This window comes from Ornithorhynchus anatinus, chromosome 2 (genome assembly GCF_004115215.2).
Source record: "Ornithorhynchus anatinus isolate Pmale09 chromosome 2, mOrnAna1.pri.v4, whole genome shotgun sequence".
Taxonomy (NCBI): domain Eukaryota; kingdom Metazoa; phylum Chordata; class Mammalia; order Monotremata; family Ornithorhynchidae; genus Ornithorhynchus; species Ornithorhynchus anatinus.
The window spans coordinates 146,328,377-146,346,782 of record NC_041729.1 but is presented as its reverse complement, the minus strand read 5'-3'; the positions used below and the strand labels follow the sequence as shown (position 1 = coordinate 146,346,782).

The 18,406-nt window shown below is 44.4% G+C and overlaps 1 protein-coding gene across 1 annotated transcript in view; it reads left to right on the top strand.

The window, feature by feature from the left end:
• The window catches only part of SYT10 (synaptotagmin 10), a 117,166-nt gene that overhangs the window by 55,865 nt on the left and 42,895 nt on the right, over window positions 1–18,406 (top strand). The window contains exon 3 of the mRNA XM_029058791.2: window positions 5,812–6,379. Within this exon, the coding sequence (XP_028914624.1) occupies window positions 5,812–6,379 (568 nt within the window). The remainder of the gene's footprint in view (window positions 1–5,811; window positions 6,380–18,406) is intronic.

Genomic DNA, 18,406 nt, shown 5'->3' with positions numbered 1-18,406 from the left:
AGAATTTACGCTGTGATACGCACTGAACTGAACACCGGGGGAGATATGACACCATCAGATCCGACATGATCCCTGCCCCCCATGGCCTTCACTGTCTTCACTTCCCTCTACCATCCCACCCACACATTCCTCTCCTCTAACCCCCACGTACTCGCTGTACGACAATCTCATCTATCCCACCACTGACTCCTCATCCACATCTTCACCCGACTCTTCACCTACATCGTCTTTTGAGTTGAGAACTTCCTCCACTCTTCCCCCATTCAAAACCCTCCTAAACTCACACCTTTATCTCTAAATCCTCATTTCCCTCACCTGCCCCTCCCAAAGCATTCTAAGTGGTACCCTTCAAGCAATCACCCTACCCTAATTACCTCAGTGCTTAATCTACATATTCTTATTCTCTCCTAGCTATAATTTATCTTAATATCTGTCTCCCCTCTAGAATGTAAGCTCCCTGTGAATTAGGGATTGAACCTAGAATTAGAGAAGTAGGTTAGAGAAGCAGTATAGTGAAAAGAGCACGGGCTTGGGAGTCAGAGGTCGGGGGTTCTAATCCCTGCTCAGCCACTTATCAGCTGTTTGACTTTGGGCAAGTCACTTGACTTCTCTGTACCTCAGTTACCTCATCTGTGAAATGGGGATTAAGACTGTGAACCCCAAGTGGGACAACCCGATTACCCTCTATCTTCCCCAGCGCTTAGAACAGTAAGCACATAGTAAGCGCTTAACAAATGCCATCATCATTTTTATTATTATTACCCACCAACACCATTATATTGCACTCCCCAGGTTTTTAATAGAGCACTCTGCATATTGAAAATGCTCAACATATTTCATTCATTTATTCAATAGTATTTATTGAGCGCTTATTATGTGTAGAGCACTGTACTAAGTGCTTGGAATTTACAATTTGGCACTGATCTACTGATTTCCTATTCAATTTAGTTTAAATAGGCCTGAATGAAAAGACAAACTTCAGGTGAAACAACATATTAGGTCATAGCCTTTTCAACGTTTTCTAGTTTTTCCCAGACACTTCTTACATTTCCAATTAGGCAAATCAATCAATCAGTGGCATTTATTTAGCACTTACAGTGTGCTGGTTTTATTTCCCATTTTGCTCTATACTGTTGGCAGCTGTTTCAAAGAGGTTGCCCTTTTCTTGGTGGTTGAAGTGAATCAAATATATTTTGGGTCATGTAGGGACTTTTGGAATAAATCATTTTGTTCGTGGCTTTAATTTGTTAGGAATAGTTTCCCATGAAGTGGCTCTGCTTAGAAATTCTCCCTTGCTTTTTCATTAGTCAGAAGAGGAATAGAAAATTGGAAGGGGAAGGTAGAAGAAAATGGATTTTTTTATAGGTCACAGCCACAGGTGATAGGCAGATGACTGTGAAGAAAAATCATGTTTGTTATAGCCTAGTCTGATTTCTCAGATCCAGAAGGGACAGCAATCATCAAAACCTGAGAAGCAGCATAGCCTAGTGGGAAAAACCCAGGCCTAGGAGCCAGAGGACCTGGGTTCTAATCCCAGATCCACCACTTTGCCTGCTATGTGACCTTGGGCAAGGCACTTAACTTCTATGTACCTCGGGTTCCACAATTGTAAAATGGGAATACCTGTTCTCCCTCCTACTCGACTGTGAACCCCATATGGGGCAGCCCTATATCTGGCCTGATTAACTGGAAATAATAATGATAGTATTTAAGCCCTTACTATGTGCCAAGCGTATCTACTCCAGCGTTCAGAAGTTCAGAACCGTGCTTGTCACATAGTAAGTGCTTAACAAATTCTATTAAATAAAAAAATCAAAGGAAAGATCCTCATGCCAGTCAAGCACCCAAATAATATGATCATACTGAGAGGGGAGGCAGCATAGTCCAAGGAGAATAAGGGTGGACTGGGAACTAAGAGACCTAGGTTCAAGGGCTAATTCTAACACTAGCATCATCATAATAATAATAATAATGATATTTGTTAAGCACTTACTTTGTGCCAGGCACTGTACTAAGTGCTGGAATAGATACAAGCAAATCAGGTTGGATATAATCCCTGTCCCACATAGGGCTCACAGTCTTATTCCCCATTTCACAGATGAGGTAAGTGAGGAACGGAGAAGTTGAGTGAGTTACGGAAGGCCGCACGGCAGACACGTGGTGGAGTCGGCATTAGTACCCAGGACTTTCTGATTCCCAGGCCCGTACTCTATCCATTATGCCATGAGCATACAGTGTGACCTTGGGAAATATCCTTAATTTCCCCAGGCCTCACATTTCTTTTCTTTAAAATGGAGCTAAGAACTACATCCAATCTCATAACCTTGTATATTCTAGCTTAGAGAGTAAGGGCACAGGTGTTTTACAGGTTTTTCGAGGCCAGACCACCATCCTGACCACTTCCACCATCACCATCCCCATCACTACATCTACTCCACCACCATCACCATCTCCATCTCCAGCCCTGATCTCTCACCCTCTCTGCACTCTCACACTTCCTTCTGCCTTCAAGCCACCGCTACTTGGATGTCCTCCCATCTAAACATGTCTAAAAGAGAACGCCTTATCTTCCCACCAAACCCTGTCCTCCCCCTGACTTTCTTATCACTGTAGACAGCATCACCACCCTTCCTGTCTCACAAGCCCGTAACCTCGACTGTAAGCCCGTCAAGCGGCAGGGACCGTCTCTATCTGTTGCCGACTTGTTCATTCCAAGCGCTTAGTACAGTGCTCTGCACATAGTAAGCGCTCAATAAATACTATTGAATGAATCCTTTACTCCTCTCTTTCATTCAACCCACATATTCAATCCAACTCCAATTCCTTTAGGTTCCACCTTCACAACATCACTAAAATCTGCCCCTTCCTCTCCATGCCAACTGCTATATTAATCCCAGCACTTATCCTATCCTTCCTTGATTACTATATCAGACTCCTTGCTGACCTCCCTGCCTCCTGTCTCTCCCCACTCTGGTCCATAGTTCACTCGGGATCCTTTCCTGCAAAAATGTTTAGACCATGTGTCCCTACTCCTCAGAGAACTCCACATCAAACAAAAATTCCTCACCATTGACTTTAAAGCAATCACCTTGCCCCCTCCTACCCCACCGCACTACTCTCCTACAATAACCATACCCTCACACTTCATGCTCTGTTGCTAAACTTCTCGCTGTACCTTCAGCTCGTCTATCTCGCCACCGACCTTCCGCCCACATCCTGCCTCTGTCCTGGAATACCCTCCCTCCTCATATCCAAGAGACAATTGCTCTCTCCCCTTCAAAGCCTTACTGAAGGCCCATCTCCTCCAAGAGACTTCCCTAACTAAACCCTCTTCTCCTCTTCTCCCTCTCCCTTCCGTGTCACCCTGACTTGCTCCCTTTATTCATTCCCTCTCACAGTCCGACAGCACCCGTGTACATATTTGTAATTGACTTATTTATATATATGTCTGTCTCCCCCTCTAGACTGTAAGCTCACTGAGGTCTGGAAATGTGTCTGTTATAGTGTACTTTCCCATTTGATTAATATAGTGCTTTGCACACAGTAAGCACTAAATAAATAAGATTGAATGAACAAACACTAATAATAATAATAATTATGGTTTTGTTAAGCTCTAGCTATGTGCCTGACACTATGCTGAGCACTGAGATAGATACAAAGAAATCAGTTTGGACACAGTACATGTCCCACATGGGGCTCAAAGTCGCAATCCCCATTTTACAGATGAGGTAACTGAGGCACAGAGAAGTGAAGTGGCTTGCCCAAGGTCACGCAGCAGACAAGTGGCAGAGCCGGGACTAAATCCCAGGTTCTTCTGACTTCCAGGCCGGTGCTCTATCCACTAGCCCACACTGCTCCTGAATCGACTCCCAGTTTTCAAGCGGAATGCATCATTGTCTGAAGTTTTGGTTTACTCTAGACTGTCAGTTCATTGGGCGGCAGAAATATTCCAAGCGCTCAGTACAGTGCTCTGCACACAGTGAGCACTGGATAAATTAGACTGATTGACGCCCTTCCTTAGAACTAGATTATAAACTCATCCACTCAAGTGTAAAATCCTTGAGGGCAAAGGTATAGTGTCTACATAGTATCTCATACTGTTCCAAATGTTTTGTACAGGGTTCTGCACATAGTACGTGCTCAAAACATACCACTGATTATTTGATTTCTTCTTCCTCCCTGCTGTTGGTTTTCAAATGGTAATAATGTTGGTATTTGTTCAGCGCTTACTATGTGCAGAGCACTGTTCTAAGCGCTGGGGTAGATACAGGGTAATCAGGTTGTCCCACGTGAGGCTCACAGTTAATCCCCATTTTACAGAAGAGGTAACTGAAGCACAGAGAAGTGAAGTGACTTGCCCACAGTCACACAGCTGAAGTGGCAGAGCCAAGAGTCGAACCCATGATCTCTGACTCCGAAGCCCAGGCTCTTTCCACTGAGCCACGCTGCAGGTGTTTGGATATCCTGCTTCATCCGTTCTCATCACGTGCCCCACCCGGCATAACAGTGTTGAGATGAGCAAAGATTCTGGGCTAGGAAACTGATTCAGTGTCAGAACTTGTAATCCTGTCTTGCCACATGCCACAGGATTAGAACCCATTACCTTCTGTTTCCCAAGCCTATGCTCTATCCACTACACCATGCTGCTTCTCTACCAGGGTCATCGGGAATATTCTCCGAGGGGAGTGGCTTCTCACTTTGGAAATGGAACTGAGCTCTCCTGGGAGCAAAATGAAGGAAAATGACTCCATTGGAAATAGCAACTAACTAGGATACAGCTCCTCTCATGAGATTTACCTTAAAGTATTCCATGTAGGAATGGATTTCTCTCTACCCATGCCACTCCTGGAGTAAAAAAAAGAAAGTTGGTGGGAGTTAATTTGACTCTTAGCTAATTCTGTGGATGATGTTAGCCCGAACCCCTTTTCTCAGCTTTTTCCTCCAGCAGCACTCCAGACGACACATGGACTAATAATAATAATAATAATGTTGGTATTTGGTAAGCGCTTACTATGTGCAGGGCACTCTTCTAAGTGCTGGGGGAGATACAGGGGAATCAGGTCGTCCCACGTGAGGCTCACAGTTAATCCCCATTTTACAGATGAGGGAACTGAGGCACAGAGAAGTGAAGTGACTTGCCCACAGTCACACAGCTGACAAGTGGCAGAGCCGGGAGTCGAAATCATGACCTCTGACTCCGAAGCCCGGGCTCTTTCCACTGAGCCACGCTGCTTCCCCAACTAACCACCGGGCCTAGTAAGGAGACCTCCAGCTTGGCCCCATCGAATTATGTTTCAGCCTTCGGTACAGTGCTCAGGACACAGTAATCGCTCACTAAATGTTGCTGATCGATTGAGTGGATCCATTACCTTGCACCCCTTGTGTGCTTTTTGTTCTGTGGCATGTGTAAAGTCCTTCCTATGTGCCAGACACTACTAAGCCATGGAGTGATCACAAGTAAATTAAATTGGACACAGTCCCTGTCCCCCGTGGGGCTCCCAGTCAACAGGAGAGGGATCAAAGCAATTGAATCCCCATTTAACAGATGAGGAAAACTGAGGCACAGAGATTTGGAGTGACTTGCCCAAGGTCCTGGCCGAGCCAGGATTAACAACCAGATCCACTGACTCCCAGGCCTATCCATGAGGCCACTTGAGATTTACTGGAATTATTTAGCATATGTATGGGCACATTCTACATAAAATATACAATCCTCTTATCCTATCTCATATATTTAGTCCTAATTTCTAAATCTTGTTTTATTTTTGGTTGTTGGTGTGTGTGTGTGTGTGTGTATTTGTTTGTATACAGGCACAATTCGTTCAGAAGGCATCTGCCGAGACAGATGCAAGTATCCAGTGTTGATTTCAGCATGGGAACAGAACCAGTGTTACAGAGAGGCGAGACGACCACCAGCATTGGGAGAATAAAACCAGAGCTCTACAAACAAAAGTCAGTCGACTCTGAGGGAAACAGGAAAGAAGACATCAAAACTTGCGGGAAACTGAACTTCACTCTCCAATACGACTACGAAAATGAACTCCTTGTGGTTAACATTGTCAAAGCCTTAGATCTCCCCGCTAAAGACTTCACAGGGACATCAGATCCCTACGTGAAGATATATCTTCTTCCAGACAGGAAAAAGAAGTTTCAGACTCGTGTGCACAGAAAGACCCTAAACCCTCTCTTCGAAGAAACCTTTCAGTTTCCTGTACCCTACGATCAATTAAGCAACAGAAAACTGCATTTCAGTGTATATGATTTTGACAGATTTTCTAGACATGACATGATTGGGGAAGTTATTCTTGATAACTTTTTTGAAGTCTCCGATCTCTCCAGGGAAGCCGCAGTGTGGAAAGATATCCACTGTGCCACCACAGTAAGTAATAATGGTACCCCAATATCTGTGTTGCCATTTTATTTTCCTTTTTTCCAGTTTAGAGACCAGTTCCCTGTCCATGCAAACTGTTAATCTGGTCTCTTAGATCCTTCTGCATTTGATTTATTTTGTTTGGGAACTCACAAAATAACTGAAATACCGATTTTCTAAAGGTACGTACCGTGTCAAATCACAAGGCTCAGATGATCCTTGCGTGCATCAAGACTGGCCTTGGGAATTGAAAGCTTTTGAGATTTAGGGATGTTTAGCCCGGAGGTTAAGAAATCTCAGGAAGAAGTTTCACACCTGTATCAGATTTCCCATTTTCCTTTTCCCTGTTCATGGGAGAAGTTGACCTCTTAGACCTCAGCTTATTCAGAAGCGCTCAGGTTAATTGCCCAGTCCCGAGCCCACGCTGCCAAACAACCCTATTTCTTGGCCTAAGTGCCTGCAGAGTCCTTGAGCTGGGCTCGTACAAGTCCAGAGATCTTGCCTAGTGGAAAAAGCCTGGGCCTGCGAGTCAGAGGACCTGAGTTCTAATCTGCGTTCGGCTACCTGCCTGCTGTGTGCCCTTGGGCAAGTCACAGAATTTCTCTGTGCTTCCATTTCCTCATCTGTAAAAGAGGGATTAAAGGCCTGCTCTCCCTCCCTCATAGATTGTAAATTTCATGCAGGAAAAGGACTGTATCTAACCTGATTATCTGGTATTTACCCTAGTGCTTAGTACATATAATAATACCAATGTTGGTATTTAATAAGCGCTTACTAAGTGCAGAGCACTGTTCTAAGCGCTGGGGTAGATACAGGGTAATCAGTTGTCCCACATGAGGCTCACAGTCTTAATCCCCATTTTTACAGATGAGGTAACTGAGGCACAGAGAAGTGAAGTGACTTGCATTTTATCTGGAGTAGCAGCGTGGCTCAGTGAAAAGAGCATGGGCTTTGGAGTCAGAGGTCATGGGTTCACATCCCAGCTCTGTCACCTGTCAGCTGTGTGACTGTGGACAAGTCAGTTCACTTCTCTGTGCCTCAGTTACCTCATCTGTAAAATGGGGATGAAGACTGTGAGCCTCATGTGGGACAACTTGATTCCCCTGGGTCTACCCCAGTGCATAGAACGGTGCTCGGCACATAGTAAGCGCTTAACAAATACCAACATCACCGTTATTATTATTACAGAGTAAAGGTTTAACAAATGCCATGATTATAATGATTAGGCAATAGTGTTCACAAGCTCCCCCTCCTTAGATTGGCCTTCAACTTTTCAGCCCAAGACACCCCTTTCTCCCTGCTTTATCTCTTCTTCCCTGGAAAAGGGAGGGGCCCTTTTCTCCCAGCTGTTAATCTGTCATAGAAGCCACTGTATTTCTCCTCCTTCCCCTCAGAGCAGCTCCTGAATTCCAATTTCATTCTCTGCTTGTCTCCCATCCACCACACACCCAGAGACTAGAAACTTGTGACCAATGACTGTTTTCAATTAATACCTTCTTTATATATCTGTTGTGTATTCACTTATATTAATGTCTGTCTCTCCCTCTAGACTGTAAACTCGCTGTGGGCAGGAAATGTGTCTACCGCCTCTGTTATATTGTATAGAGAAGCAGCATGGCTTAGTAGAAAGAGCCCAGGCTTGGGAGTCAGGGGTTGTGGGTTCTAATTCCGCCTCTGCCACTTGTCAGCTGTGTGATTTGGGGCAAATCACTTAACTTCTCTGTGCTTCAGTTATCTCGTCTGTAAAATGCGGATGATGCCTGTGAGCCCCTCGCGGGACAACCTTATTACCTTCTATCTACACCAGCGCTTGGCATATAGAAAGTGCTTAACAGATACCGTCATTATTATATGAAGCAGTGTGGCTTAGTATGAAGCAGCGTGGCTTAGTGGCAAGAGCACAGGCTTCAGAGGATGTGGGTTCTAATCCCGGATCGGGCACTTGTCTTCTGTGTGACCTTGGGCAAGTCACTTCACTTCTCTGTGCCTCAGTTACTTCATCTATAAAATGGGGATTAAAAGTGTAAGCCTCACGTGGGACAACCTGATTACACTGTATCTACCCCAGTGCTTAGAACATTGCTTAGCACATAGTAAGCGCTTAACAAAGACCATCATCGTTATTATTATCACTCTCCCAAGTGTTTAGTATAGTGCTCTGCGTAAGAAAAGTGCTCAATAAACACAGTTGATTGATACACCTACGCTCCTAGCTCTTTTTACGTGCATAGTAGGTACTCGGTAAATAGTAGCAGAGAAGCAATGTGGGCTAATGGAAAAACAACAGTACTGGGATTCAGGAATCATGAGTTTTATTTATTCATTCATTCAGTCATACTTGTTGAGCATATACTGTGTGCAGAGTGCTGTTCTAGGCGCTTGGGAGAGTACAGTAAATAGCACAGCAAAAAAGGATTATTTCTGCTCTTGGAGATAAGAGGGAGCCCTTCCCTCCCTGGCTTCTTCCTGCTTCTTGGTCAGTGATACCACAGGTTGAGAGATGGAGAGAATGAGATGTGAGGACAAAATCAAGCTCAATTAAATTTCGCATCTACCCAAGTTCAGGATTTTATTTGTGGTGCCAGTTGACATTAGCCAAATTAACCAGTTTAGGGCTCTAAAACACAGGCAAGTTAGTCCCTAGATTGGGGGTGGTGGAATGCAGTCTGAATAGCTGTTCATCTCACTAAGTTCTCTACTGTTGGCCCATATATAGGAAAGGAATATTCCACTCAGCAATGAGCAAAGTTGAAGCAGGACACACTTATATTCCCATCACAACACTGGTGATGTGAAAGTGGACAGAGTGGGAATCTTGTATGCTAATGCTGTTATACTCTTCCAAGTGGTTAGTACACCGTTCTGTACTAAGTATGTTCTCAGTCTAGTGGATAGAGCATGGGCCTGGGAGTCAGAGGACCTGGGTTTTAATCACAGCTCTGCCACCTGTCTGCTGTGTGACCTTCTGTGAAGTCATTTAACTTCCCTGGGCCTCAGTTACCTCAGCTATAAAATAGGATTAAGACGGTGAGCCCCAAGTGGGAGATGGACTGGGTCCAACCTGATTACCTTGTATCTACTCCAGTTCTTAGTAAAGTGCCTGGCACATAATAAACACTTGACAAGTACCATAAAACAAACAAAAAAAGTTATATATATATATATATATATATACCCACCACATCTAGATATATATATATATACATATATATATAATTGATTGATTAAATCAAGATAGTTTCTTAGCCAGTCTCTAAGAAAATGTTCCTCAAGAAATGTAAAAATTAAAACATAATATGCCTCACTTCAAAAAGTTCTTAAAAATATAAAAATAGTTATAAATGGTAAATTCATTTTAAATTCTTATGAAGAAGTCCATTCAACCAGCTCTCCCCTACGAACCTCACCTCACTGATCTCCTACTACAGTTCTATCTGCAAACATTGCTCCTCAAACACCAGTTTACTCACCGGTCCTCGATTTTGTTTGTCTTGCTGCTGGTCCCATGCCCATGTCCTCTTTCTGGCCTGTAACTCCCTCCGCCTTCACATCCAAGATGCCTCCACTCTCTCCACTTCAAAAGCCTCCAAAAGTCACATCTCCTCTAAGAGTCTTTCCCACACTAAGCCTTCATTTCCCCTATTTCCCCTCCCACCGGCATCACCTCTGCATTTGAATCTGTACCCTGTCCCCAGTCCCACAGCATTTACCAATACTTTCCTATGAGAAGCAGTGTGGCTCAGTGGAAAGAGCCCGGGCTTGGGAGTCAGGGGTCATGGGCTCGAATCCCAGTTCTGCCACTTGTCAGTTGGGTGACTGTGGGCAAATCACTTAACTTCTCTGTGTCTCAGTTCCCTCATCTGTAAAATGGGGATTAAGACTGTGAGCCTCATGTGGGACAACCTGATTACCCTGTATACCCCAGCGCTTAGAACAGTGCTCTGCACAGAGTAAGCACTTAACAAATACCAACATTATTATTATTATTACAGTATAACAATTTACAGACACATTCCCTGCCACAAGGAGCTTAGTCCCAACACCACCACTTACCTGCTGTGGAAAGTTGGCAAGTCACTTAGTTTATCTGTGCCTCAATTTCCTCATCTGTAAAATGGAGATGAAATACCTGTTCTCTCACCTCCTTAGACTGCAAGCACCCCTTGTGGAATAGCATCTGTGTCCAATCTGATTATCTTGTATCTATTCCCCTGTTCAGCACACTCCTTGGCAAATAGCAAGCCCTTAAATGCCATCATTATTTGTTATAGTAATAATGTCAATTAATTATAAAAATAAAAATAATCACCCACCAAAATGACTGGGCACTCCCTGTAGGGAGCTCCCAGACAAAAGTCCTCATTTGGCTCCTGAGAGAGGTAGGAATTCTTCCTCCAAGGTCCTCCTTTGGAAAGCAGCATGGCTTAGTGGATAGAGCACAGGTGTAGAGCACTGAGAAACAGCGTGGCTCAGTGGAAAGAGCACGGGCTTTGGAGTCAGAGGTCACGGGTTCAAATCCTGGCTCGGCCATTTGTCAGCTGTGTGACTTTGGGCAAGTCACTTAACTTCTCGGTGCCTGAGTTACCTCATCTGTAAAATGGGGATGAAGACTGTGAGCCCCACGTGGGACAACCTGATTCCCCTGTGTCTACCCCAGCGCTTAGAACAGTGCTCGGCACATAGTAAGCGCTTAACAAATACCAACATTATTATTATTATTATTGGAAGTCAGAAGATCATGGGTTCTAATCCCAGCTCTGTCACTTGTCTGCTGTGTGGCCTTGGGCAAATCACTTCAATTCTCTGGGCCTCAGTTACCTCAACTATAAAACAGAGATTAAGACTGTGAGCCCTATGCGGGTCAGAGACTGTGTCCAATCTGATTTGCTTGTATCCACCCCAGTGCTTAGTATTATTATTACTGTATCCTAAAAGCTATAGATGTTGGATTTTAATTTACCAAGTGCTTAGAGAAAAAGCACAGGCCTGGTAGTCTGAGGAGGTGGGCTCTAATTCCAGCTCCATCACTTACCTGCTATATGATCTGGAGGAAGGCATTTAACTTCTCTGTGTCTCAGTTCCCTTATCTGCAAAATAGAGATTCCATACCTGTTCTCCTTCCTACTTGGACTCTGAGCCCCATATGGGACTGGATTATCTTTTATCTCCCCCGGAACTTAATACAGAACTAGGCACAGAGTAAAGTGCTTAAAAAAATACCACAATTACTATGATTATTACAGTGCGCTGCATACAGTTAGCATTCAGTGAATACCATTGATCCTCCAAGGCTCTCATCTCTATGGTTGTTGACCTCACTGATGCCTTCCTATTCTTCTGCCTTCTTCCCCATAGGAGTAGCCTCCCGGCTCTTTTTCCCTACTTAGACTGCCAAGTCCAAGTGGGAATAGAACTATGTTTGATCTGATTGTCTTGGATCTACCCTCGAGCTTAGTACAATGCCTAAAACATAGTTTTAAACATAAACCTAAAACATTAATGCTTAAATATCATTGTTAATTTTATTTTTCCCCTCATTCCAGCCCTCCAGAGTCCTTGTGAGAGCCTCCAACTTGATAGGAAAAGAGACTGTATTGCACATAGGTACATGGGGAATATTAGAGAATTCTTAACATCCTTGTGAGAAGGAGAGGGTTGGGACTAGCCTTGATAAGGATTCACAAACCTTCCTGAAGGTTAACAGCTGGAGCATGTCACAGGTTGATCTCACAAGAGAAGCAGCATGGTCTAATGGAAAGAACACGGTCCTGGGAGTCAGGGCACCTGGCTTCTAATCCCAGCTATGCCACTTGCCTGCTGGGTGACCTAAAGCCAGTTATTTAACTTATTTCTGCCTCAGTTTTCTAACCTGTAGAATGAGCATTAAATGTCTGTTCTACTTCGACTGTGAGCCCTATGGGTCTGAGCTGATTATCTTGTATCTACCCCAGGACTCAGTACAAGTGCCACAGTTTTATTTATTACAAACTCGCAGAGGGCTCTGATGCTATATGAGTTCTTTTACAGAGGGTTCTGATGCTATATGAGTTCTTTCCAACCCAGTACCAATCAGGTGTAAGGCTCAGAATGGTTTAAGGGATTTGATGAAGTAGATAATAATAACAATAATGATAATGGTATATGTTAAGCACTTACTCTGTGTCAAGCACTGTTCAAGGTATTCAGATTGTCCCAAATGGGGCTCAGTCTTAATCCCCATTTTACAGAGGAGGTAACTGAAGCACAGAGAAGTTGAGTGACTTGCCCAAAGTCACACAGCAGACAAGTGGTGGAGCCGGGATTAGAGCCCACGTCCTCTGACTCCCAAATCCATGATCTTTCCACTAATCTACGCTGCTTCTCTGTCTATGGAGTTCCTAGATCCAACTGAGGCCTATATATTTCAATGCATTTGGGGTTTTGTGGGATCAGGGTGCAGAGGGAGAGGGGTGGCAGATTGTAGTGGCAGAGAGAATCAAGGTACTGGTAGATTTGGAGGATGGCAAGAGAGCCCATAACTGAATCCTGGAGATGTCAATAGATGGAGCAGTAGCGGAGAGAAAGTCCATCTGGACTTGGGTCATCCAGGCTAAAAGGATCGCTGCAGCCTTTAATCAACCAGTGGTACTTAGTGAGCACTTGCTGTGTGCAGAGCACTGTACTAAACACTTGGGAAAGTACAACACAACAGAATTGGTAGACAGGTTCCTTGCCCACAGCAGTTATGGAGTCTAGAGGGGAGAGACAGATATATAAATAATTTGGAGAAGTTGCCTTGCCTAGTGGAAAGAACATAGGCCTGGGAATCAGAGGACCTAGGTTCTGATCCCAGCTCTGCCAAGTCCTTGCAGTATGACCTTGGACAAGTCACTAAACTCTGGATGCCTCAGTTCCCTCATCTGTAGAATGGGGATTCAATACTTATTCTCCCTCCTATTAAGACTATGAGTCCCATTAGAGACATGGATTGTGTCTCACCTAAATAACTTGCACCTATCCCAGAGCTTACAACAGTTTGAACACATAGGAAGGGCTTAAATACTATATAAAATGGTGTGGGGCTGAAGCTGAGGTGGATACCAGATGTGCAAAGAATTCCGATACAGCTGTGCAGACAACACAGAAGGGAGAGGGAATCAGGGAAAAGAGGGCTCAATCAGGGAAGGGCTCTTGAAGGAGACATGACCTCCAGGATATAAAATATCCTCCATAGTCTTCTCCAGGGTTATCCAGCTAAACTGCCTTCCCGGACGATTTATCTTTTAAGCAGATCTCGTTCCAGAGGACAAGCAGGTCAATTACAATCTCCCAGGAGCTCAACCCAGGACACAGGTCTTGGGTTAGTGGAGATTAATCAAGGTTGATTTATCAACTTGATTTATCAGATCCCAGCAGAACCTCCCTTGCTCAGCTCATAGCCCGGCCAGATGAGACTGGTGAGAGGGGAAGATACAACCAAAAAAATTCACAAGTTGGAAGTAATCATTTCCACAAAAGGGAAGGGAAGCTTCCCATCTTCAACTAAAGTTGAAGGGCTCGAAAGGAGAACAACCATCCATCATCCCTCACCAATTAGGCCACCTCTCTCATCTGATCTCAACCTCCTGGCTAAGCACCTTCATCTTTATGATGTACTGCAACTGGTTGTCAGAGGACACACGCGACAAATCCCAAACACCTGAGACAAAGCAGGAAATTGAATCTGTTATAGTCTGAGGTAAAAGCCCCTCTAAATCACCAACCACTCTTTAGTGGAACAACAAGGTAGGATTTTGATTCTCCTTTTTTTCCCCAGAAAAGTCGGGAGATTATTTATGACTGCTTCAGAGCTCCTGTGTGACTAAAGGGAAAATCCGACTTGTAGTCCTCAGGAAGAACTTTCCCCGATAAAGAGGGGTGGAACTGCTGATATACACTGGACTTAGAAGAAGACACGTAGCTTCGTTATGAAATTCACCTGACACATGAACTGTATTAAGGGTGCAAAGTGGGAGTAAAACACATACAATATGACATTTCCTTTTGACCTCTATTCAGAATTGAGGACATGCACATACCACTGAATCTCAATATTCCTTTGGTGGTCTGTGATCCACTTATTCCCATCTCTGACAAATATTATTATTATTATATTTGTTAAGTGCTTACTATGTGTCGGGTACTGGGCTGGACATAGGTTGATCAGGTGGGCCACAGTTCTCTCCCACTTGGGGCTCACAGTCTAAGTATGAGGTAGAATAAGCATTTAGTACAATGCTCTGCACTCAAATACAATTGATTGAATAAGCTAATTGAATACTCATTTTACAGAGGAGGAAAATGAGAGACAGAGAAGTTACTAATAATAATAATAATAGAGAAGCAGCGTGGCGTGGCCCGTGGAAAGAGCACGCGCTTGGGAGACAGAGGTTGTGGGTTGAAATTCTGGCTCCACCACTTATCAGCTGTGTGACTTTGGACAAGTCTCCTGACTTTCTTGTGCCTCAATTACCTCATCTCTAAAATGGAGAATGAGATTATGAGCCCCACGTGGGGCAACCTGATTACCTTGTATCTACCCCAGTACTTAGAACAGTGTTCGGCACATAGTAAGTGTTTAACAAATGCCATCATTATTTATTATTATCATGTTACTTATTAAGGCCTTACTATGTGCCCGGCACTGTACTAATCGCCAGGGTGGGTACAAGGAAATCATGTTGGACACAGTCCCTGTCCGGCATAGGGCTACAGTCTTAACCCCCATTTTATGGATGATGTAACTGAGACACAGAAAAGTGAAGTGACTTGCCCAGGGCCACACAGTAGACAAGTGTCAGAGTCGGAATTAGAAGCCATGACCTTCTGGCTCCCAAGCCCGTGCTCTATCCATTACGCCATGCAGCTTCTCCTAGTGAATGGCCCTAAATCGCACAGTGTGCAACTATCAAAACTGGGATTAGAACCCAGGTTCTGTGACTCCCAAACTCCTGCTCTTTCCACTAGGCCATGATATTCCTCTCAGATGGGTCAACTCCTTTAAGTGAGCCCAGATTCCTTAAAGGCCATAGGGCATATATTGGAGCTAAAGCTCAAACCTTCCCATGTCCCATCTATTTAATATCCCAGTCAAGAGTTCAACGAAAAGTTTATAGGCTTGATCCAAAAAAAGCTTTCCATTCCCTCTCCTGAGTTAGTGAAGACGTTCTTTAGGAAAGGTGACCGAAAGATTGAATAAAAATCGGGTAAGATGTTGAGCCCGGAAGTCAGAGGACCTGGGATTAGCCAATTGCCTGTTGTATAACCTTGGGCAAGTCAGTCTATGCCTCCATTACCTCAGCTGTAAATTGGGGATTAAATTCTCCTCCCTCCTACTTAGACTGTGAGCCCCATGTGGGACCAGACCTGCGTTTGCTCTGATTATCTTGGATCTACCCCAACACAGGACAGTGACTGGAATATAGTAAGTTCTTAACAAGTACCATTTTTACAAATTGAGAGATCACAGTTCAGAAACTACTTTGCTAGATTCCATGCCAACTGTAGCATGGCTCAGTGGAAAGAGCACGGGCTTGGGAGTTCGAATCCCGGCTCAGCCACTTGTCAGCTGTGTGACCGTGGGCAAGTCACTTAACTTCTCTGTGCCTCAGTTACCGCATCTGAAAAATGAGGATTAAGACTGTGAGCCTCACGTGGGACAACCTTATTACCCTATATCTACCCCAGCGCTTAGAACAGTGCTCTGCATATAGTAGGCACTTAACAAATACCAACATTATTATTATTATTATTTCCGTCCTTGTGATTGTAAATACAATACTTTCAAACAATCCTTTCTTTACCAATGGGAACCTATTTTGAGTTTGAAATCTCAGGTACACATGAACAACCCATTAGTTGTAAGCCCACGGAGGGCAGGAAGTGTGTCTTGTTCTTCATACTCTCCTAAACCCTTAGCACAATTCATCACACTCAGTATGTGCTCAATTAAACTCTTACTACTAGTTTGTAGTTCTGTCAATATTTGTTAAGTGTTTAATATGTGCCAGGCCGTGTATTAAGCTCTGGGGTGGATACAAAGAAATAGGGTTGGACACAGTCTCTGTCTCCGTCTCACAGGGGGCTCACAGTCTTAATCCCCATTTTACAGATGAGGGAACTGAGGTACAGAGAAGTTAAGTGATTTGGCCAAGGCCATGCAGCAGACAAGTGGGGGATCCAGAATTAGAACCCAGGTCCTTCGGACTTCCAGGACCGCGCTCTAGCCATGAGGCCTTGCTGCTTCTAACCTATGTGCCAAGACCAAGGGTCTGGTCAAGAAAGGCATCTCGATTCTATATCAACAATCTCAAACTGAATGCGGTACAGTGAACTCAGCGTGGCTCAGTGGAAAGAGCCCGGGCTTGGGAGTCAGAGTTCATGGGTTCGAATCCCGGCTCTGCCACTTGTCAGCTGGGTGACTGTGGGCAAGTCACTTAACTTCTTTGTGCCTCAGTTCCCTCATCCGTAAAATGGGGATTAACTGCGAGCCCCGTGTGGGACAACCTGATTACCCTGTATCTACCCCAGCTCTTAGAACAGTGCTCTGCACATAGTAAGTGCTTAACAAATACCAACATTATTAGATTAGACTGTAAGCCCATCAGAGGGCAGGGACTGTCTCTGTCTGTTGCTGATTTGTACATTCCAAGCGCTTAGTACAGTGCTCTGCACATAGTAAGCGCTCAATGAATACTATTGAATGAATGAATGAATGAACTCTGAAAAAGCTCATAAAAAATCTGTCACACCCAAACAAATCCTGGTGCAAACAGGCAGGGCACACGGACCGCTTGTAAACAACCACTGAGACGTGCTTAGTGAACCTGTGTATAACCACATGTGGACTATGGGAAGTTACTTCATGGTCAGGAAAGTGAACAATGGTAGCCAGCATAATGCTTCAGAAAATAAGACCCGTCTTTTAATAGCACTCAATTCCCAGATACCCTAATTCGATCAATCAATCAGTGATATTTATTGAGTGCTTACTCTGTGCAGAGTTGTCCTAAGCGCTTGGGAGAAGACAATAGAACAGAATTGGTAGACAGGTTCCCTACCCACAGTAATGGTAATTCATTAATTTTTATTGATGACTGTCACCCCCTCCAGACTGTAAGCTTGCTGTGTGCAGGGAATGTGTCCATTTATTGCTGAATTGTACTTTCCCAAGCATTCAGCAGCGCTCAACACAGGAAGCTCTTCACTCTCATTATAGGAAGCGCATTCAGCCGAAGAGACTGTGCTCCGGGTGTCTCTCTAATCCCACTTATTTTACTCCCCGTTGCATATCAACTAATCCATCATATTTATGTGAGCCCCTATTATGTGCAGAGCTATCAAAAGGCTTGGAAGAGTCCAACTGAGGATAAAGACAGTATCCAACGTATGAAGAGGGAGGGAGGTCCAGTCTCATAGGGCGTAGGGAAGCACTGGGGATAGAGGCAAAGGAGCATGGGAAGGTCCCTTGGGAGGAGAACAGAGTGTGAAAAATGGCAAGTTTAGAAGGGACAAAGCCTGAAAAATCCTGACCATCGTAGAGGACGGGGGTTGGGTGGTTTTCGGGATCAGGGGGTGGCACCCTTGACCTACACTGAGCCTCTTTCATTTCACTTAGCTCCGAGGTCCCGGGCTTGTGAGCCCAGTGCCTTCTTTAGTGGCCTTGCTGGCTACCTGGCTGGCAGACCACATTGGAAGAGGACCAGGAAGACTGTGTAGAAACCACACTCTAAAATCCAGCAACAGACTGAGAAGCTATTCTCCACCCCAGACCTTCCCATAATGGCCTCTCTCACCTTCATCACTCCCCATCCTCCAGAAAGTTGTTTTCCTTTCAGTGCTATCCAAGGAGGAAAAAGACCAGTGGCGCTATCTCCTCTATGCAGTCAGGTTAGACTAACTATACTAAGAATGATATTTGTTAAGTGCCTATTCTGTGCAAACAGCCAGAGTCGTTAAAGTACGATAAATCGACATGGTTCCTGCCCCACATAGGGCCCACGGTCAAAGAGGAGGAAG